Below are 23,908 nucleotides of genomic sequence, written 5' to 3'. Positions count from 1 at the left end.
GGACTCTTAATCAATCTTTTGCAGTTCTTCTAGATACAACAGCAATGACAATTAACATTTCACAAAAACTATGTGCCTGCCATACATTAAGCACTTAAAATTGAGTGTTATTATTTGTCTTTTATATATGAAAATAATATTTAGGAAGTTGCATTGTTAATGGGAAAGCTCAAATCAAGGCTCAGTGTTCTGTTACCAATCATCACACTATAGTCTCGCCAAAATGAGTAAAAGTTTTCTCCAAAGCTCCCTCCTAAGGCTTCTTGTTTCACATGTGTTACGGTTTGTGTCTAGTTGTCCTCCCAAAGCCTCATGCAGTCATGGGGTGGCTTCTGGAGTTTGAGATTGATTATTAGGGGTGTGAATGCTGCACCTGCCCTGGGCAGATACTCTGTAGTACGATGTAAGGAGGGGAGAGAGGCCAGCTAGCTGCCTGAGCTGCTGCCACTCCTTTTTCTCTCTGCTCTTTGCCACTCCATCAAAGGTTACTGTCTGCCAAGTGCCGCTCTGCCTTGGAGCCAGCTGAGTATGGACTGAAACATCCACAAACTGTGAGCTAAATAAACCTTTCCTTCCTTAATTCTGGGTGTCAGGTATTTGTCCCAGCAATAAGACAAGAGTAACTGAGACAACATATACTTACTCCAGCAGCTAGCTTATGCATTCCATTGGCTTCAGAATTTAACTCCTTGAATTCCTGATCTTTACAGCCAACAGCTTACTAGACATTGCCAAATAGATGGATTGTGGGTGCCTCAAACATAACATAGCCACAACAGAAGTCATTGTCTCCGTTAGTTCCCATATCTGTTCTTCAAGATGATCTTCTTTCACCAATACTATTTTAGTTAGCAGCACTGCCATTTGCACAGTTACTGAACTAGAAATTTCCAAGCATCCTGATTCTTGCTTCCATTTTACTTCACATCTGATCAGTTCTAAGGCCTGTCAACAGACTCTGAATTCTTTTCAACCCATTCGCTTTACATGCCACATATCGTGCCTTTAGATAACTAAAGACCTCAGCATCGCTGTCCTGGACTATTCTTTCTGCCTTCTAACTAATCTTTCCGTGACTCCTTGGGTCCTGCTATCCTTCCCATTGCTCTCAGTGTTAATGTTCAAACTTGTCACATTCTGTTCAAAACTCTGATAGTTGCCTCTCAAATAAGTTCTACTTTCTTTAGCAAAGCACATAATAGTTCCATAATCTGCTCTGATCTTTCTTTCCAATTTAATCTGTAGCTTCCTTCTATGCCTATAGCTTAAAATACACGCACTCTTTGTCTGTGGCGGTACACACCTAAAATCCCAGCACTTGGGAGGCTGAGACAGGAAGATAACTCTGACGATGAGGCCAGCCTGGGCGGCATACTTAATTCAAGGCCAGCCTGAACTGCATAGCCAGTCACAAAAGACAAAGAAACTACAACTAATGAAGGCTATATGCTTTTCTTCAGCAGTATCAAGTATCTCTATGACACTATGCTTTTATTCATAATACTTGGAATACTTTCCTCTGGCTTCTATTCTATTTGCTGATACTGTGTTCTATATTTGTTTGCAGACCCTGAACACTGCCTGAAACCAGCATGCTCACATTTCAAACCCCAAGATTTATTCCTTGTCCTTTTTTTGTTTATGTTTTTGTTACAGATTTACTACAACTAATTTGTAATTTGGTCATGTGTCTCAATTTTCCCCGGAAGAACTATGTCTTAAATGTATTAGCATTTGTAGTTCTTAAAAGGAAGAGCTTAATACATAAATGACTAAACTAAAGCATATTTGTAAGTAAGGAAAAAATTAGACTAAACAAAGTTTCTTCCCAATGCTGAGATTTTCTGCACCTTTTCTATGCACTAAAATCTTGAGGCCTTTGTAGCAATCATTTCACCTTGGAATAGGCTCGTATTTCAAAGTGCTGGTTCTGCTTTAACTACTTTGCGGAGGCTTTCAAAGCCAAGAATTCAGCTCCTGGCAATGAAAGTACAGTGAGTGTTGTCACTGAGTTTCTGGAGGAGGTGGAGTAAAAAGCACACAAGAGAACATTGGAAAGCTAGCAGAGCTGCAAGACATCTGGGATTGATTATTCCAGTAAAATGCCAAAGCAGAGACAATTCTTGCACTGCACTTTGACATCTGGGTCTTGGCAGCTACTCCTATGGCTTTGCTCAGCAGTTCTTGAGGAATGAGATAGGGGTTCGTGTCAGGGAAGGGAAAACCTTTACTCTGCTACAACAGAGTTCCTCAAGAGATTCTTTGGTCCCCTTATATGGTCTTCCTTGGTAAGTCTAGGACTAATTGTCACTAACGGAGAGAATAATTCGGCTTTAAGCACCTAATGAATCTCATACTAACTGCATCTGAATTAGGTTACACCAGTGCCTCCTAATTTCTTCTGCTTTTTTGACTCCTGTCACTCCTTTTCATAGATAAGAAACAATAAATCTGGAAGGAAAAGCAACCTCAGGCTCCTGAGAAAACTTGTTTACTTCAGCTCTCTTGAAATTTCTCTGTATTTTTTTAAGGTTTGGAGTCTTGCTGTATTGCCCAGGCTGGCCCTGAACTCCTGGGCTCAAGCAATCTTCCAGCCTGAGCCTCCCAAGTATCTGGGACAATAGTCACTTGTCACTGTGACTGACTCTTTACATCCAAGCTGAGTAAAACATTTGCTTCAGTTTTAAGGAAATATCATATACTTCATCTCTAAAATTACATGTTTACCTCGTTCAGTTTCATAATTATTATCTTCAAAACACAAAATATATTTTTTTCTTTAACTTATTTGTTTGTTTTATGGTCTCACTATGCAGCTCAGACTCATGGTGATCCTCCTGCTTTCAGCCTCCCCAGCACTGGGGTTATAGGTGTGCATCACATGCCCAGACTCTGGCAGGCTCAGCCCACCCTGCGGGGTGGGGCTGGTGTGGCATGTGTGCTAGGGATCAAACTGCAGTCCCTGAACTTGCCTAAGCTTACCTACGCAGGCGCTTCAGTCCGCTGAACTATCTTGCTGGCCACCACAAAATGTATTTTATGTATGTTCAGAGATTCAAATCCTCAACTAAGTTGCCAGAGACATAACATATGGCCATACTGGTTGCAACTATTCCTGATTTTGAATATTCTGACCTGTTTCTCTGAAAGCAAAAGGCAATGTTCTGTGCAGAAGAGGGGAAGTGTGTTGATTACATATACTCCTCTTGGCACTATAATGTGCACATTAGACACATGGTTTTATTTAAAACTCACAACAACGATGTGCTTTAGTATTATCTACATTTTAGTGATGGAGAAACTAAGGCTCAAGCAGGTTAAGTGATTTGCCCACAGTCACCAACTTCCTAACTGGCAGAGACAGGCTATGGTCACAGGTCTGACTCTAGTCATGTATACACCTTACCCTTTGCCGTTAGTATAAAATAACAGTAGAGAAATACATAGATACCTCCTATTTAAACATTGTGACTTCATATGTCTATAACCTCATAAAGAGAATTACTGTTGTTATTATTATTTTATTATTATGACATCAACATTCCTGGAACATTTAAGACCTGTCAGGGCCTTATTCAAGGGCTGCATTCGTTATATATGAGCTCACTGGAGAAAACCCACTTCTTGAGGAAGATACTATCATCTCATCAATGCACAACTTGAGACTGAGTGAGGTTAAGTAACTTCTCCTATCCAGAAGGGTGAGAGTTGGAGCCTGAGTTTAGAATCCAGTTAATCTGGCTCAAGTGCGTAAGCTATACTTCCTATAGAAAATACATTCTCTAAACAGAGAGCCAGAGAGACCTGCAGGAAAATCTCAGCTCTGCCTTTTCCTTGGCAAAATAACAGTAAATCAATTCTTGGTTTCTCCTCATGTAAAATGGGTTTTGAAGCCTTACCTGCTGAACAGGTGTATGCCTATATGTAAGCACAAATTCCTCAAACTCAAAATTCCTATTACATAAAGAAAGCACATTAATATTTGCCTAAGTGTAGTGGTAGAAATTAAATCCAAGACCCTCGGTATGCTAGGCAAGTACTCTACCACTTGCTTATATCTGCAACTCAGAAAAAGCAGTTTTGAAATCTGATCAACTTAGGTTCAGATCTTACTACAGCTAGATGATTTTAATAAGTGTCCCCAAATTCCTGAACCTAAATTAACAAAAGAGAAAAAAATAGGTACTTAATAGTGCAGTTTATGGATTAGAAATAGCATGTATAAATACATAATTTAATAAACTCCAAAAAGTAGAAGTTCTATAATGTAGTATTCAGATTTTTATGGTTATTGATTTTAAAATTATGCTTTCAGATGTCCTGGCAGCTAGAATACAATTTTCCCATATTGCCCTGTCCTCAGTATATTCCTTAGCATTACAGGAGAAGGCAGAGAACCCTGTCTTCTGCAAATGATATAAAGGTGATGGCCTTCTATGAAGCCCACATCAGGGGTAGCTCTGAGCGGGTGCAGACAGCAAGTGCTGAAAGTGCTTGCTATACTCATCTTTTCTCCCACTGGTGGAGCCTTGTAAGCCCTCCAAGGAGGGACAGCTTGAGTCACATCTGGTAAACGCTATCAGGGGCCCTAACTCTCACCCATAACCATGCTTAGAGGGTTCTCAGGGGAAACAAAGCACATGGTCCTGAAGATTGCACTTAGTTGCATCCAAATCTCTATAGATGAATGGGATTTAAGCAAATTTTTTATAGACCATAATGACTTTTTCTGTCAAATGAGAACTTTCATGCTATTTGTGAAGTGTAAATAAAATACAATCAGGACCTACCTCCATTTTAGGGATTTAGTGTACACTTAAATTTTAAATTTTTCTCAGGAAGTGCTTTGGTTATGTAATCCAGGGTAGTCTTGAACTTGTTACATAGCCAAGGCTGGTCTTAACTTGAAATCCTCCTGCCTCAGACCCCAAGTGTTGGGATTACTGGCAGGTGCCCCATACTTGGCTTCATGTATGGCTTTCTCTCTTACAAAACAACATTTCAAGGTCAACTATGACAGAGATGAACAAATATTAAAGACATGTGAAAAGTACAGAATAGAGCAAGTAAGCACACAAAAAAATCTCTTTGGCTTAAATTCTAAACATTAAAAAAGAACCAGAAGAAACATTTTCATTACTAACTTTAATGATAACTAAGTAAAAACCAACCAACCAAACACAGAAACACAATAACTTGCCTTATGTTTAGGGACCTAGACCTTGTATATTCAACAAAAGTAATTTGAATGTACTCATTGACTATGTATAAATCCACCCCATTCCTACAAGATGGTGTCAGCAAAGACCTTGAAGGATTTGGTCATAATGTTCAGCAATGAAAGGTATATTAAAAATAATATCACTGAAGCTGACCCCTATAATACTGGGTTTTAAGAGACTATTTAAAGTGATAGTCTATCCACTGGCTAAATCCATCGCAGAGGCAGGATTCTGCCTCTCTAATAATGACAACAAGGCTGAATCACCCTACTGGCTGAATCTCCCTACTGGTTGAATTAGAGAGATACTATATTAGGTATATATTCACACTGATCACCTGGTTGACAGCCAGAACTTACCTGTGCAATAGGGTAAGAAGGCTTGTTGTCTCTCTGCTTTTACTATGATCATTTCCATATATAAATATTTGAATCATCAGACACTGTGGGTAAAATGAGAAACTTAACAGGTTAAAGAGAATCCAAGATCTTTGATTGCAAACCAAGCTAAGGAGAGGAACTGGGCTATCCCAAGTTTACATTTGGAATGCCTGTGCTAACAACAGTGGTTCCTTCCCAAAGAGGACAAGGAATCTACATGGAAGGGTCTTAGTTCCCTTCTGCATCTCTCATGTTGTACACACAGTCTACTTTATTGAACTCCCCACTGCCACATGGATAAAGATTACAAACTGAATTAACATCACTCCTTAAAACAGGGCTGTACTGGTTCTCACAAGAATTTCCCAAATAACTATAACTACATGGCTAGAGATACATGACACCTATGTATATATCCAAAGCTGCATTTTATTCTCATGCTGTATCACATTTATCTTAGGCAGCTTTCCTTTTAAAACCTTTATTGTTGGCCTTTGTTCATAGCCAAGATGTGACAGTAGGAATGAGACTCATCCTCTACCTGGAACAGCCAAGGAAGAAAGACAGAAAAAGGAAAACAGATAAAAATGCATAAAACAATTTTCAGACACTGGACATCAAACAATAAAAGAGCACAATCCCTGAGAGAGGGAAAGCAAGTGAGATAAACCCTATGATTGCTTCAGATGACAAAAGCTTTGGGTGTTTCTGGACCACAGTACCAATTAGAGGGGCTAAATGGAGCTCACCAGATTCCCTGATAAAGCTGAGACCCAGGAGACTCATAAGGCAGAGTCTTAAGGAGGAAACCGTTTCACAGAAAAAGACCCACGGACTTCTGCAGCAGCTCTGCTCAGCAGAGATCTGACTGACATGCATGTGAGGAAGCTGCCTAAAGCTGGGGAAAGAAGTACCTGAAAGACTAAAGGAAACAGGGTGGTGCCTGTTCCCACCAGCCGAGCTGGAAAGCCTCCTCACTTATGGACCTCTAGGTTAGATGCTCAAAAGGCTCTTGTCTCAGTAAGAGAGGATAACTAGCCATTGACTAAATGTTGTCTAATCTCAACTAAAAAACCTTAAAAGCAAACCATGAAGGGACCAAGTTATCAAGTAATTGAACTGCAAACAACTTTGTCTTGGAAAATGAAATTTGAATGTTTATAAGAATAGAAAAATATCATACCTGACAAGATAAAATACTCAGTTTGGCATCACAACAAAGATAACTAGTGTTATGGTTTGTGTCTAGTTGTCCCCCCAAAGCCTCATGCAGTCATGGGGTGAGGACTTCTAGAGTTTGTGTTAACTCATGATCCACTGGGATTATGTGTGATCCAAGGCTGGGATTATGGGTCTTAGTATTGCTGGGATTACCCATAGGTGGGTAAGTACTGGGAAGTACCCATAGGTGTGAGTACTTCCCCTACCCTGGGCAGGTAATTTGCATTGCAATGTAAGGTGGGAAGAGAAGCTAGCTGCTTGAGCTGCTGCTACCCCTCCCTTGTACTCTTGCTCTTTGCCACCGCCATGAAAGGTTGCTTTCTGCTATGTGCTGCTCTGCGTTGAACCCACCTGAGTATGGACTGAAACCTCCAGTAACTGTGGGCTAAATAAACCTTTCCTTCCTTCATTTTGAGTGTCGGGTATTTGTCCCAGCAACGAGAGAAGAGTAACTAAGACAACTAGGCATTCAAATAAACAGATTAAGGGCCAGCCAAATAGCTCACTGGATTAAAGCACCTGCAAGCAGGCACAGGAGCTGGGGCTTCTGGGCTTCGATCCCAGATACCCAGGCATGCCGCACTGACCCTGACCCTGGGGCATGCTGAGACAGCAACTGAGACTGGGCGTGGTGGTGCACGCCTGTAATCCCAGCACTTGGGAGGCTGTAAACAGGCGGATCACTAGCATCTGATCTAATAGTGAGACCCTGAACACCCTGTAGACCCTTTCCTAAAATACAAAAATAAAATAAATAAATAAAATAAACAGATTAGTGAGAAAAACTAATCAAAACAATTCAAAATTGATAGAGGTATTAGAACTACTAAAGAAGTACATAAAAACTAACATTTTAACAATTCCATGTGTTAAAAAGGGGTGTGTGTGTTTGTGTACCCACATATATATATTTAAGTCAAAATTCTGAAGGTGGGCTGGGGAGATAGCTCAGTGGCATAAGTGCTTGTCTGGCAAGCACAAGGTCCTAAATTCAACCCCTGATGCAAAAAAAAAAAAAAAAAAAAAAAAAAAAAAATCTGAAGGTGAAAATCACCATGTTTGGTAGAAAAAAAATATTCTGGATCAGATTAATAGCAGAGAAGGAAAGGAATAATCATCTTCTAGGTTGGCTTGGAATATAAAATACAGAACTGCATTTATCTGCAGATGAGGTAATCTGACAATTTATACAGAAAATCTGATAGAACCTGAAAAATAGCTACTAAAAGAACAATTTTAGCAAGGTTATGGGATATAAGATCATTATATTAAAATCAATTTTATTTTTATATACCAACAAGCAATTAGAAAATGAAATTCAAAACTGGTAGATTTAAAATAGCATCAAAAACACAAAATATTTACATCTAAAGAAAGACATATAAGACCTGTAGATTAAAACAATAAAGTGTTACTGAAAGAAATGTAAAAATTACATAAATGGAATGACCCAACATGTTCCTGAGACAGGTAAATAAATCCTTTTACAAGGTCAGTTCCCTAAGAGCATGCCTCCACCTTCTATGCAACCTCAGGCAAATCCCAGAACATAGCCAGCAACTTTGACAGTGCTAGGATTGTAGCTCCATGGTATAATACCTGCCTATCATGCACAAGGCCCTGGTGCAATCCACGATACCAGGAAAAAAAAATAGAAAACAACCCAATTTTAAGAGTTTTAAGTCTACAGTAATCAAGATAGCATGTATTGGCACAAAAATAGGTCAAAAGAACAGAAGAAAGCCTCCAGAAATAAATATACACACATCAATTTTTGTCAAGGATGCAAAGAAAATAATACAGATGCTACGCACAGCATGGATGAATATGAAAATATTTATGGTGGGTTAAAGAACCACATAAAATGTTTCAACTGCAAAAGCTTTCATTTACATAAAATTCTGGAAAATACAAGTGCATCTACAGTGAAAAAAGCAGAGCAGTTATTGCCTGAGGATAGTGCTGGAGCTGTAGAATTAGGGACATGAGGAAAGTCTTGGAGGAGGCGATCATATTCATTATTATGATTCAGCAATGGCTTCACAGGCACCTGGAGGTGCAAACAGTACACTTCAAGTATGTGTAGTTTCAAGTACGTGTAGTTTGCTATACATCAACTAAGCTTGTTCCATCGTAAGCTGGCTCTTGGCGCATTCTCCACACCTCCTCACTCCCGCCCAGCAACACTTAACTTGGATTTCCTTGTTTTTTCTTTTTGTTTTCTTGAGACAGGGTCTCACTATGAAGCCAGGCTGGCCTCCAATTTACAGTGATTCTCTTGCCTCATCCTTCAGAGGGCTGGAATTACAGGCATGCACTTCTACACCTGGCTGGATTTATATCTATCTATCTATCTATCTATCTATCTATCTATCTATCTATCTATCTGCAGTACCAGGGATTAAACTCAGGCAGTTAAATCAGTTTATAAGCTCAGTAGAATAGTTTATTGTACTGAGCTATCTCCCCGGCCCCAGGCTGGATTTCTTTTATATGAAGTTTGAACTCCACAGGAGAGATAACCCTGAGAATCACTAGAAATCTACATACATGATCCTGTATATTCTATCTGCCAAACGGGTTTCTTTAAAACTAGTACTCTCTCTCTCTTTCTCTATGATTCAGAGACAAGTTTGCTCTTACTGATTGAATTCTAGATTTGAGTTATATTTCTCAACATCAGCTTGTTCAGACTCTCTATATGCTCTGTATTTTTTATGTGGATTTGAATTTTATTAGATGTGCTGCTTCACTGGAACCCCATGTTTCACATTTAGCATGTTTCACCACCTTTGGGGCCTCAGGTTTCCTCTCCAAAGACTCTGCCCCCATTAGTTGTCAGCCATATATATGTTCAGGCATCCCCTGAAGAAGTTATCGTGGCTCCTAGAATTTACTGTCAGAAGGTTTCTTTTCCTCTGGATCTTCAAAATAAGGTTCCCTTTCTCCTCTTATTTACCATGTATTGTATTAAGTTAATCCAAGATGAGATAAAAATCTCGCTAACTCTGAAGTTTGTCAGTGTACTGCTGTGGACTGCTTCTGACTCCGATCTCTGCTCACTTGAGTGTTAGCTGATCTTCACTGACTTTTCCTCTGACTTAGAACAAACTTAGTTTTATGTAGAAATGTGTCTACCTGTTTTACTAAGTCTTCAGCCTTGTGTCTACCAGTATCCTGACAGGTGGCACATCTTGGAAAGGGAAGAGAGGGGAGGAGAGGGAATGGGGAGAAGGAAATGAAAGAAGGGCAGAGAGGAAGGGACGGGAAGGGAAGTGAGGGAAGAGGAGGGGAGGGGACAAGAGAAAGTTTTCATACATACGTTATTTCTTACATTTTGCTAATAAGCCCAGGAGAAATGTAACACAAGCAACCAGAATCCTTCCTCAGCTCACCTTCCTCAGCAGTTGGATTGCCTTTCTGAGTTCTCCTTTGGCAAAGCAGATCCTGCCCATGTTATAAAATGTTTCAGCCACTTTCTCACTACAGTCTCCATAGCTGGTGACCTGGGACTTCAGTGAAGCCTTTAGCAGTCTGTAAGCCTCCTAGGGGAATTAAAAACAGAAATTCTTTTTTAAATCAAACTGGCAATTGTGAAGGAGCAGATCCTGAGCCAGTGGAGGAGGCGCCGCGCTATGGCACTACTGACGGAATTTCGCAGTATCCGTCAGTTAGGATGTGTCCCCTAAGTTAATGTGCACGTGTGAGGAGTTCCATGCTACTAATAAATACATTAATTCATATGTACGTTATGATTATTTAATCATCCTGCTGTCTTATGTGATTGAAATCATTTTACTTACTTTTCAGATGAAGAATTAATGATAAGTTAATAAAGATCTTGTCTAAGATCATACAGCCTATAGATGGCACTGTCAGGACTCAAACACCTGAATTCTGAATTCCATAACTCTCGGTCTTCTTTTGTTGTTAATCTATTTTTATTTAAAGTTGTTTTAAACCTTGGAGTAGTATAATGAATATGGAAATTTTCAGCTAGATTCACAAATGGCTTCCATTTCTTCATATATGATTTATTTTGTTCTCTTTAAAAAGTATACACACATATATAGATGAATACATATATACATATAAGCTTTGTTGAAAATAAATTGTAATCATCAAGAGACTTAATACTTAAGAACATGTTTTCTTAGAACAAGATAATTCTCTGTACTGTATAACTGCAGTAATATAATCACTCAGTAAATTTTAGACCAGTGAGCTTGGGATGTAGCTCATTACTAAAGTGCTTGCCTAGAATGCACAGTGTCCTGAGTTTGATTCCTACCACCACTAAAAAAAAAATTCTTTAAAGATCAATTTTATATAGATATAATCCACTAACTTAATATATATCCTATATGCAGAGTTTTCGGTCAATATTATTATTTATAATTTTTAAAAAATCTATTATATAATAAAAAGTCCTATATCACATACAATTTTCATAAATTTTTAGTCTTACTTCATCTATAACAATTTTTCTGCACCTTCTCTTTTTAGTTGTTTTGTTTGAAACAAGGTCTTGCTGAATAGCCTGGGTTAGCCTCGATTTTGCAGTAACCCTCCTGCCACAGCCTCCCACCGCTAGGATTGTCGGCGTGGGCCACCATGCCTGGCCTCCCCTTCTCTTTTGTAATACTTACTTTGTTACCAAGCCCAAGCTGACTGTCTTTCAGTTCAGTGCTCACTCTTCACTATTTTGTTGAAAGAAAAAGGAAAGCAAGCAAGCAAGCAAGCAAGCTCTCTGTGTACAGTGAACATTGTTTATGAGAGGAGGAAAAGCTTGAGTTATTGCTACACCTGGAGAACTACATGTTACAGTGCCTGGGCTATGTCGGCATGCATTAACACAACATTTCTTTAGAATGAATCTGGACGTGTTATCACCATCCTTTATACAACACACTAAATAACACATACAAAAAAGGATATCAAATGCTGCTTTCTAAAAAACACTGGCAAAAACTCAAGAATTTCAAGCCTCTATAGTACCTTGGATTTTTCAGAGGAGGAAAACTTGCGTATCATTAGATTATTTTCTTATTTTTTTCAGGATACAGTCCTTCACCTCCTTAGATAAATTTATGTCTATTTTTATGCTTTCTGATGTTATGGTGAATGGGACTGGATTCTTACTTTCCTTTTCAAATTGCTCATTGCTAGTACACAGAAATGAAACTGATTTTCTATACTTAGTCTCTTGTAACTTGGCTGAATTTATCTAATATGTACTTAGATTGTGTGCTGATTCCATGTTTTTACATGACCCTGTATCATTTTACAAACAGAGATAATTCTACTTCATCCTTTCCTATTTGGATGCTTTTGTTTTTCTTGCCTAATTGTTTTGGCTAATACTTCCAGTGATAGTGGTCATCTTTGTCATGTTATTGGTCTAAAAGAAAAAGCTGTCAGCTGGCCATGGTGGAATATTTCTATAATCCTATCACTTGGGAGCTGAGGCAGGAGGAATGCTGTGAGTCCAGACCAGTCTGAACTACATAGCAAGATCCTGTCTCAACAAGACAAAAAAAAAAAAAAAAACTTTCAGTTTTTCAGCATCAAATATGGGATTAACTATGAGATTTGTATACACTGCCTTTATTATGTTAATTTCTATTTTTACAACTGTAATGTTTTCAATTTCATAAATTTCTTGTAATTTTTATCCTTTGTTAAATGGGTGTATTACGCTGACAGACTTTTGTATGTTAATGTATCAGTACCTCGGTTCACAAACTTCATTCTTCCAATGGTTCTGGTAACAAACTGAATTGGATATGGACTGAATCAAATTCAATGGCTAGGATCAATGTTGACCTTACGGGGAAATTGCTTCATGCTATGTTTACAACATCACCTTTCTTGTAGTTCTACAACTTTTTATAATGTGAAAACAAAATTGTGTGTAAAAGAATATCAGAGGAAAACAATATTATGAAAGAAAAAGATCAATAGTTAAATTCAAAAGGTGGACGCTAATTTTTACTTAAAGTATTAAATTAATAAGTTAGAGTTTATGTTCTGGGAAGACAGGACTTCAGGGACCAAGATCCAAGAAAAATACTTTTTTACTAAGGTCCCACTCATCACTAGTGCTGAATGTTATTTCTATTTTTACCCGGAATTTGTCTCAGCTCCAGTTTCTGAATTGTGATACGAAAAAACACTGCTCAGTTCTAATAAACAAATTAGTGATTATGAAGTAGACGTATTTACCTGCTTTTTCCCAATCTGGGCAAGCCACTTGCAAAATTCTTCAATGGTATTTAATGTTTCACAATTCTTTGTGCCTAGTGTTGCTTGATATGCATTGATACTTTTTACAAAATATACCTCAGCAGCCTCTGGGAAAAAAAAAATAATGTAAGGCAAGTTGATAGCCTTCACAACTGTCTGATACCCTCTTTGGATCCACTGACAATTTAATGTTAGTGTCCATGCCTGCTCTCATCTCAGGCCTCCTATGGACCAAGAAGTCCACCACATGATTTGCTAGCCTCAGGTGGTATTCTCATGATGAAATTCATGGGTCTGATGTGGGAAAAGAAAGCTTCTGCCTTTTTTTTGTCTAAAACAATTCTATTAAGACCCCAAATAAGTGTCATATTAAACTCCAGGTGCTCTTCAAAACTATATTTTTTAGCCAGAACTCTGATATAATTTACTGTTTACTGAGATTCTCTCTCTACCCTCTCTGTCACACACAGAAGGAATTGTAAGTACTTCAAATACATAGTTATTTCTAAAGAAACACATTTCTTGATGATTGTGGCTGTAGAGTGAGATTTGAAGCAACGTGGTACCAGTCCTCCAACTTCATTCTTCTTCAGTGTTATACTGACTATTCCACACCATTGCCTCTCCCATAAACTTTACAGTAAGTTTTCAATATCCACCAAATAGCTTGGTGATTCAGTTAAATCTGTAGATTGAGTTGAGAAGAACTGATATCTTAATATTGAGTCTTCTTATCTGCAAATATGATCTGTTACTTTGATGTTTTTCATCATGTTTTGTAGTTTTCTTATTTTTTATGTACATTTTATTTAATTTAAACAATGATGCTTATTTCATTTGAGTGCTAATATGGAAGGTATTATTTTTAATTTCACAATATATTTGTTAATTAGCAATACATAGGACATCAATTGACTTTTATATATTAACCTAATATTTTACATATTTTCTATAATCACTTATAAGCTCCAGAAGGTTTGCTTTTTTTCTTAGTGCCTCTTTGACCAGGTCTCTATTCAAAATAAGCTATCCAAATTTACAGTACTTGTACAGGATAGAGATTTTGAGAGTTTATGCAGCAGGCTTCTTTTCTTCAGCAGGTTTCTTTCCTGCTGGTTTCTTGGGAGCTGCAGGCTTTTTCTCCAAAGGTTTCTTCATAGGCTTCTTGGGACCAGCAGCTTCCTTCCCTTTTTTCTCTTCCACGGGCTTCTTGCTGGCAACCTCCTTTTCTTCCAGTTTGGCTGCCCATGCAGCTGCTTTAGTCATACAGATCTTGTGATTCCTGGCCTGGCAAAGATGGTGTTCTGGCACATGGGCTTTGCATATGGGTTCAGCTTCAGCATGATTCTCAGGTTCTTCAGAGGATTCTTCTTCAGGACTCTACAATGAATCTTCTTGTGTGGTGCCCGGAGGCCTCTTTGGATCTCTGGACTCTTCAAGATTCTGCTCAGATCTGTATTGATCATCTTGTGCATAGGCAGGTTATAGTGACTCTTGAGGGTAACAGCTTTTCGCCAAGTGCCAGACAGCTCATCTAACTTCTGGAAAGCACTTTCAGTCCAAATGCAGAGATGACCCACATGCCCACCAGGAGCAAATTTCAAAATATTCAGTTTGCTTACTTTGAGCAGAGTAATGCCTGGGATATTTCTGAAGGCCTTGATGATGCCACTGTCCAGAAGGTTTGCTTTTGTTTTTGTTGATTCTTTCAAATTTTCTAGTTATATAAGAATATCTACAAACAATCAGTTTTATTTTTTTCACTCCTAAAACAACACATCTTTGATTTCCTTATGTTACTGTATTAGCTAGAACTTCCAATATGATACCGAAAATAAGTTTTCTTGATCTCAGTGGTAAACTCATACTTTCTCAACACTAATAATAATATTAGCTGCAAGTTTTGTTTTTTTTTTATAGATATTAAGTATTTGTTTTCCATTCCTATAACAAAATGTTTAAGGCTGAGTTCTTTGTTCTTGTTTTTTTTTTGTTGTTGTTGTTGTTGTTGTTGTTTTTGTTCTTGTTTTAACAGTAGTTTCTTTAGCATCTATTCTGGAGGCTGAAAGCCCAAACAGCATGGTGCTGGCTGGGGTGAGGGCTGTCCTAGCTACATTCCCATCTTGGCGGCTGTCACCATGATAGCAGCAACAGAAAGATCATATCATGAGGCAGGAAGCCAGAGAACAGGGTAGAACCATTCTGTCTTAAAATCACTCTCTGTAAAAACTAATCAGAGTCATACAAAATTATATTAAATCCTTCCATGGGCTGCACTTCGTCTCACTAGGTCCTTGACCTTCCCCTAGGCCCATCTCTTTTAGGTCCCACCAACCCTTTTTCCCACACTGGGGACCAAGCTTTCACAATATGAACTTCTAAGGGACAGAGTCAAATCACAGCAATTGTCTTTATCTAGTACAGGGAATCCTCCTATATCCTGAGTTTTCTGAGAGTTTTATCATGAGTGAGTGCTGGGATTCTATCAAATGCTTTTTCTACATCTACTCATATAAGCATGGGGTTTTTCTTCTTTATTTTGTTGGCCTGATGCATTCAATAATTTTCAAATGTTGAACTATTATCTGAGCTTTCTGATCTGTAGTTTGAGGTCTGACTTGAGAAAATTCTCAATCATTATCATTCAAATATTTCCTGCTATTTTCTTCTCTTCTCCTTCTGGTACTGACATGTCATGTGTATCTTTTCATAGTTATCCCACAAGTTTTAGACATTATGTTCTCCTTTCTCTGTTTTTCAGTTTTTGAATTTTCTATTGAGATATTCTAAATCTCAAGAAATAGTTTCTTCAGCTATATTCTGTCTGCTATTGAGTTCATTAAAGGTATATTTCATGTCAGGTACAATGATTTTGACCTCTAATCTTTATTTTTGAATGTCAGAATTTAAGCTCTTTACTTATACTGCCTACTTGTTTTTGTTTAGAATACCTGTAACATATTAGTCATTGTTCTTATTTCTGATTGCATATTAATTCCATATTTGGAATTTTCTGCCATATTTGAGTTTGATTCAGCTTCTGTCTGTCTCGTCAAGTGCTGTCTTTTGACTTCTGATATGCCATCTAATTTTTCCTTGAAACCTGGACATGATTTATTGTGTAAAAAGAACTACAGTAAGCAAGCCTTGGATAGCGTGGTGGTAAGGTGTGAGTGTAGGGGAGAACTCGACAGTTCTATGATTATGTCTTGGTCTAGACAGCCTGTACATTATCTCTGGGCTGTGCATTTTAAAAATGACCATCAGTACTCCACCCCCTCTTTTTAATGGAAACAGGATGGATAGGTGAACTGGAGCTGGATATTTCTATTTTGTAGGGTAGAAAGCTAGAGAGAGCCGGATTTGTATATTTTCCCTTCTCCCAGGTCAGTAGGCTCTCAAAAATCCAATGGTTAAGGATTTTGTTTTACAAAAAAGTTTTTATGGATAACTGGCCTTATTAAGAAGAAAATGTTCTGTAAAAATTTTGAAGTGGTTACTTTTCCTCTTCTTCTGACACAAGCATGAGCAAATTTTTCTCTAAAATTTATTTTAAGAATCCAGTTATACTCCTAGAAATAAAAACCCATAAAAGGTGTGGCAATCCCTTTAAGATTAGATCTCAGATTTTCCCCACACTGGTCTTCAAGCATTTTGTCATTTACTGGATTCTCCTGCCTTCGTACTGGTTCCTGTGGAGGTTTCGACTCTGGCACCCTGAATTTCTCTGGGGTTTGCCTAGTCCTCCAGTTCATGGGATATTGTTTTGTGCTATGATCTCACTTCTTTGACAGACCTAGGAAGAGTTGTTCACTTTCCAGTTTGCGTTTTACTTGTTAGGACTAAATGATGACTTCCAAGGCCCTTGCATGCCAGACCAGAAATGGGAAACAATTTTCTCAGGTTTTAATGTTTCTCAGTCTTCGTCTTGATTCCTGGGAAAAACCCTTGCAAAGGAATAGCTTAATTTTGATCCACTGACTTGGGCAGAAACTTAAATACCTCTAAGTGGTGCGACCTATCTGTTGTCACTTGATCTGGGTGTAGATGGGGGAGCACATTTCAAATCTCACTCGGCTGTTACTTTCCTCTGGATTCTTGCATCCTCCATCCTTGTATATAGTTTTCAGTCTATGTGCATTTACGTAAGAGGAATAGCCTATCTAGTCCTTGTATGGGTCTTTCATTTCCACGATCTCCTGTGGAGATCCCACTTATTTAATATTATTTGTTGGAAAGATCATCCTTTCTTTGTTGAATTTCATTTTCATCTTTGTCAAAATTAATTTCTCTTACTTATGTAGGATTATTTGTGGGTTTTGGGGTGTGTGTGGTAATTATACTGATAGCTCTGTCTATCCCTTTAATACCATACTTTCTTGATTCCTCACCTACAACTGAAAATCAGATACTATTATTCTTCTAACTGTACCCTTTTTTTCAAAATCATGTTAGCTCTTCTAGTTTCTTTGCTTTTCCACACAAATTTGAGAGTCATCTCATGGATATTTACAAAAATGTGGTTTTTAACTGATAATAGTAACTCCAACTCCACATACCAGATCTGGAAGAAATTACATGTGCATTTCAATCCATACACAGTGTATCTCACCACTTATTGAGGTCATTTCTGATTTATTTAACTAGAATCTTTACTTAACACAAATCCTGTGTGTTTTGTCATATGAATACCTAACATATTTCACCTGGAAAGTGCTATTTTTTTAAAAAAAAATTGCTTCTAGTTTTACATTACTACTATATAAAAATATAACTGCATTTTGTTCGTTGACTTTTAGTCTATAACCTTACTAAGCTTAATCTCATTTTTATTGTTGTTGGTAGTGAGGACTGAGCTTTTACAATAAGCTCCAGCTCCAGCTCCTTTTTTATTTTAACACAAGGTTCCCTTAAGTCACTAAGTCAGTCAGGCAGGGCCCCAAACTTCCAATCCTCTTGCCTCAGCCTCCCACAGTGCTGGGTTTACGAGGCCCCATTAATGTCACTTCTTAGTTGTAGCATTCCTTAGAATTTTCTATAGGGACAACCATGTCTTCTGTAAATAGGGACATTATTTTTTCTTAAACTGTTTCTCTTTTATTGCTTTTTCTTGTCTTACTGAGTTAGTGAAGATTTCTGAATTAGAAATGTGAAAACATACATCCCTTCCTTGCTTCTGACCTTAAGGGATCTTTCCCCACAAAATACAGTGTTAGCTCTCAGGTTTCTCAGCATGCCTTTCATCAGATTAAAGAAGTCCCTTTCCATTATGACTTGGTGTTAAATTTTACCTAATGCTTTTTCTGCATCAATTGATATTTCATTTTCATCTTTGGTCTCTTAATGCAATAAAAGTAATTGACTCAAGTTTGAATATTACAGCAGTCCGACATTCTTGAGGAAAAAAGAAACCCTTACTCATTTATAGTATATTATTTTGTATATTGCTATATATTTTACTATATATTTTATTAAGATTTTTCTACATGCATGAAAATATTGGTCTGTACTAATTTGTTTGTTTGTTTGTTTGTTTTTTTCCTTTCCTGTAATGTCTTTGCCCAGTTTTGGTCTAAAAGAGTAATGCTGGCCTCGTAAAGTTAGTTAGGAGTTTCTGGAGATTATGTAGAAATTGTGTTATTTCTTTCTTAAATACTTATTTGGTATAATTTCACAGTGATATCATCTGGAGATTTCTAGTAGGCTAACTACAAATTAATTTTCTTTAAAAGGTAAGGATCTATTCGGATTATCCCTTCATACTGGCTGAGTTGTTTTTAATTTTATGTACAGTGCTTTGTGACATAGTTTTGTTGTTGTTGTTGTTTTGTTTTCTTTTTGGCTTTTTGGGACAGGGTCTCACTATGCTGTTCAGGTTGATCTTGAACTCACTTTGTAGCCCAAGCTGGCCTGGAACTCACAGTGATCCTCCTGCCTTTGCCTCCCGAGTGCTGGGATTACAGGCATGCCCCTCATGCCTGGCCCAGACATAGTTTTAGATATTTTTGCAATTTAATGTTAACCTTGTCTTTCATGGTATAGCTTTGTGTGTTTCAAGTTTTCTTCTTTCTTTTTTACCAAGAAGGCGCCAAAGATAAAGAAGGAAGCCCCTGCTCTTCCCAAAGCTGAAGCCAAAGCAAAAGCTTTGGAGGCCAAGAAGACCATGCTGAAAGGCATCCAGAGCCACAATAAGAAGGCAATATGAATGTCACACACCTTCTGCTGTCCCAAGACACTGCAGCTCTGGAGGCAGCCCAAATGCCCTCGGAAGAGTATCCCCAAGAGAAACAAGCTTGACCACTATGCTATCATCAAGTTCCCCTTAACCACAGAGTCAGCCACGAAAAAAATTGAGGACAACACACTCGTGTCCATTGTGGAGGTCAAAGCCAATAAGCACAAAATCAAACAAGCTGTGAAGAAGCTCTATGACATTGATGTGGCCAAGGTCAATATCCTAATCAGGCCTGATGGAGAGAAGAAGGCATATGTTCGGCTGGCTCCTGATTATGATGCATTGCATGTTGCCAACAAAATTGGGATCATCTAAACTGAGTCCAGCTGGCTAATTCTAAATATCTACTTTTTTTCCCAGTTAAAAAAAAAAGTTTTCATCCGATTTTTAATTTTAATAACTTCTATTACAGTGTTACATTTTCTTCTGGTTGATTTGTATTTTAAATTTTGATGTATAAAATTTTAATATACCTGTAATTTAATGAGTAATATGACCTAGAGGTAAATATAAATTTTCTCTAACATTAAAAATTAGTATGTAAGAAAAAGATAAGAAAGTTTGTAGAATCTCCCAAGATTATATGGGTTTTTTTCTTCAGGTAAAGCTAAAAATACTCTACATAGTGATTAAATTTCTTATATCAAACACGATTTAAAAATAAATATTTTAGGACATAAGTACATACAGTGTGAACATAGGAAGAGGAAAATTTAAAAGAAAAAAACCATTCACTAGAAGATACAATCAGAAAGTCTTCAATGAACATTTGTGCTTAAGAAAACAGTAAATGTTCATTAAAATGTCAAAACTTCTGCAAACTGGAAAAAATTTAACAACATGGGAATATAAGAATGGAAAACAGTGGGATATAAGACATTCTCTATAAATCTCTTTCACTCCCTCTCTCCTTCTCCCTGTAACTGGAAAATAACATTACCAAAATGGACTGCTTTTATAAACAGAAAAACCAGATATTTAAAAAATGTTCTAATTGCTCTATTCATAAATCCTATAGTCTTCCTAACAGGGCATGAACTCTATTAGCATCCATTAATGCTATCCAGCCAGCTGGGAATGCTACGTTCTTCCCTCACCAGTTCCCTCTCTCTCCCCAGCCATCCATTTCAAAAAGATGACCTTGCCAGACAAAGGACTGTTGTCGAAGGACAAATTAATCACTTGGCTTTCCTCTAGACTTTCCAGGACGTCACTTTGAATATAAGTCAAGAAAATTCTAATTGTAAAAACATTATATTTTGTAATCCATAGGAAAGAGTCGAGGGGACTTAAAGGGAGGAGGAGGGGAAGAGCCAGTGCCCTTCGCCTGTGGCTGGACTTCTTCATCAACCAACACATCACAAGTCATGCTCATAGCATGTATGCTGTATATGTTTTACAAATGTGAATTTCGCTGAGATTATGAGGGAATAAAGGAAATAAAAAAGTAGACTTTACTGATTCTGATGCTCTAATTTGGGGAATCCTACCAGCTCCAAATTAATGTGTTATGGATTTTATACAAAATCATAACTGGTTTAATCATTCTGTAACAGGCATGAATAATAGTCTTACTTATAAACAGATCATTCATTAATATGCTTCCCATAGGTCCCTGGGAAATAGTAACTACAAAGAAACCTTCTCTACCTACCCCTGTGCTGGGGCTCTCCAGACAAGGCATAAGCTTTGGCTAATAATGCGCCTGCCTCTGCGGTTTGGGGGCTGATTTCAGTGAATGAAGAAACACAGATAGAATAGGCCTGGAAAAAAAGAAAATAATGACAAGATGACTACCCAAGTGACAGAATCTCAATATGGATTTTCTAGTTGCTTTCATAAAATTGCTAGTTGGTTGAGAGCCAACATATAGTTAATCAGGAAATTAAATGAAGGATGTTGTCTAACATTTTGCTGCTACAACTAAATACCTGAAAACAACAACTTCAAGAAGGAGGGATTAGTTTTGGCTCATGGTTTCAGAATTTTCAGTCCCTGTTCAGCTGGCTTCATTGCTTTAGGCCACACATGGCAAAGGCATCATGGTGGGAGGGGCAGCCTGAGAAAGATGCATGCCTTAGTGTGGCCAGGAAGCAGAGGGATGGAGGGCACGAGGGAGGGCAGGAGGGAGGAAGAGGGAGAGAACATAGGGTCTAGAACAAGTCATACCCTTCAACCTTTTCAAAGGCACACTGCCCAGGGACTGACTTCTTCTAGATGGACCCTTCCACTAATAGCCCCTTCAGCTATAAATTTATCAATGAGTTAATCCGTTGAAGGGCTTAATGTCTTCATGAACACCACTGCATTTATAATCAAATCTTCAATACCTGAGTTTGGGGGGACACTTTATATTTTAAACCATAACAAATAACTTTGAGTCCCAGAGAAATTACTTCCTAGCTATGAGTTTTGAGCAAGTACTTTCATATTATTATCAGAATAAATACACGGTTCCAACTTGATTAGGGCTTACAAAAGATGAAATGAGTTTGTGCATGCGACACACCAGGCACAGTATCCATTTCATGGTAAGTTTATTTATTTTTTTATTTATTTGGTACAGGGCCTCACTACACATCTCAGACTTGCAGTGATCCTCTTGTCTCAACCCTCCTAGCTCTGGGATTACAGCTGTGCACCACCATGCCTGGTTTTGGTGGCCTGTGTAGTGTGCCCAGGGTGGGGCCGGCATAGTATGTAGTACCAGGGATCAAAACCAGGTCCTTGTGCTTGCCAGATCACTGAGCTATCTCCCCAGCCCCATGCTAAGTTCTTAACAAATGTTAGATATATTATTTTTACTAGATTTCACAGCAAAAATAAAATTAAAACAATAAAAATAAAATAAACAATAAAAATAAAATAAAATTAAAATTAAAATTAGCTCAGCCTCTCTAGAGTCTCATTAAAGACAGTCATAAACCATGGATCCTACAACAATGCTACCTAAATTCCTATCAAAACTCAGCCACTTATTGTGTTATAAAATAGGTCACTTAACCCTTCAAATGCAAAATGAAGATGATGAAAGTAGTATAAATCAGAAACAGTTGTTGTAAATATTATGCATATATGGAAAGTGCTTATACCACCACTTGGCAAGTAATAAGCACTATAAAACTTTATTTTTTGTTCTCAAATGGAAAGAATAACACTTAGGAAGGATAAAGAAAAGTAAAATTACCTAGTCATACCCAACAGCAAGAAAGCCACCCTGCTGAGTATTTCACAGGCCAAACTGTGAGGTGTTTCAAGGCCTGATGAGCTCTCAGACAACAATTTAGAGAACAGACAGCAGAGCTGTGGCTCTAGGATCCTATTTCTGAGTTTAAATTCTTGCTTTGACACTGGTTACTGTACAACTTCAGCTGAATTAGTTATCCCTCTCTCTGCTTCACTTTTCCTTAACATGAAATAAAACTGATACCTACTCCATAGAGCTATCATATGGATGAGGTGATTTAATACATCCTTAAGGGCACAAAATAGAAACACTCCCTAAATTCCAACTTGTGATTTTGTTGCTGTTGGAAAACACTGATATTTATTGTTTTATCCATGCTGATCTTACCATTGTTTTCAAAAAGAACTGCACTCAAAACCCAGACTGCTTTCTCTGTCAGCACTGGAGTGCTGTCTTCAGAGCAGCATTCCCTAGCGTTGCTCCATCGCGTGATGTTTACAGTCTTGGATTGTCAGACTGTTTAGAGTAAGTTTTCTATGTTACAGAAAGCATTTTGCCCTGTTTGTGGCCATGGAAGATATCTGAAGCCAAAAGCAACATTCTTAGATGAAAAGAAAAAGAGGCATATTTCACTAACAGATTGAAGTGCTACACAAAGGTGCCTTAAACTTCTCATACAATAGACTTGACATTCTTCTCTATATTTTATTTTCCCCTGAGCATTGTCAAGTTAGTTATCTCCAAGTGAAACAGCCTTTCATTAGCTTAACCTTAAACTTGGAAACACAACGAGGTGGATTAGTGTAAAGGACAAATGACAGCATCGTACCAAAATAAAAATTTCAGTTCAAATGCCTCTTTGTGTTTGTTGAAGACTTAAGTTTAGTTGCCTCAATTAATTTTTCCTTGGAGTATACTCACACGTGGTTTCCTCTTCTCAGCACTGAGAGAGATGGGAAAGCAGCCTGGGTGGGAAAACGCTGTCTCCTCAGGAGGTCATACAACAGTCATGCTCACCTGAACCAGCATTCTTTGTCCACGTCACTTAAAGTTGTTGACAGGCACTTATGGGCATGTGGAGGGAAGTCAGGGTTACAGTGGAAGCATTTCCATCCTGTGTTGTGAGAAGCTCAAACTTCTCCGATCCTGGGACCATGGTCAGTGAGGCTGCTCTGCCTGGACCCCACCCCCTCACAAACCTGCTTCAAGTACTGGATGGCCTGCTTGTGGTTCCGCCTCAGCTGTTCAATCTGAGCAATCTCCTCATATGGACCAATCAGCTCTGGTGTGCCATCACCCTTGGCAGCGGTAACACTTCCAATTGCCTTTTCAAAATATGTCAGAGCTAGGTTCAACCTGCGCATACCCAAGGAGGCCCTCCAAGAAAACAAAGGAAGTCACAGGTCATTTACTTTGC

At 38.1% G+C, this 23,908-nt stretch overlaps 1 protein-coding gene across 4 annotated transcripts in view; it reads right to left on the bottom strand.

Moving 5' to 3' along the window:
* The window catches only part of Ttc23l (tetratricopeptide repeat domain 23 like), a 67,948-nt gene that overhangs the window by 15,308 nt on the left and 28,732 nt on the right, over nt 1-23,908 (bottom strand). For 3 of the 4 annotated variants that reach the window (XM_023707473.1, XM_023707475.1, XM_023707472.1), the window contains exons 7-11: nt 23,691-23,868; nt 20,959-21,067; nt 13,049-13,176; nt 10,219-10,368; nt 5,582-5,664 (exon numbers count right to left, since the gene is read on the bottom strand). In XM_023707473.1, coding sequence (XP_023563241.1) covers nt 5,582-5,664; nt 10,219-10,368; nt 13,049-13,176; nt 20,959-21,067; nt 23,691-23,868 — 648 coding nt within the window. The remainder of the gene's footprint in view (nt 1-5,581; nt 5,665-10,218; nt 10,369-13,048; nt 13,177-20,958; nt 21,068-23,690; nt 23,869-23,908) is intronic. The other variant, XM_023707474.1, reaches the window with a different exon arrangement.

This window comes from Octodon degus, unplaced genomic scaffold, assembly GCF_000260255.1.
Source record: "Octodon degus isolate 3935 unplaced genomic scaffold, OctDeg1.0 scaffold00293, whole genome shotgun sequence".
Classification (NCBI taxonomy): Eukaryota; Metazoa; Chordata; class Mammalia; order Rodentia; family Octodontidae; genus Octodon; species Octodon degus.
This window is presented reverse-complemented; position numbering and strand designations above follow the sequence as displayed.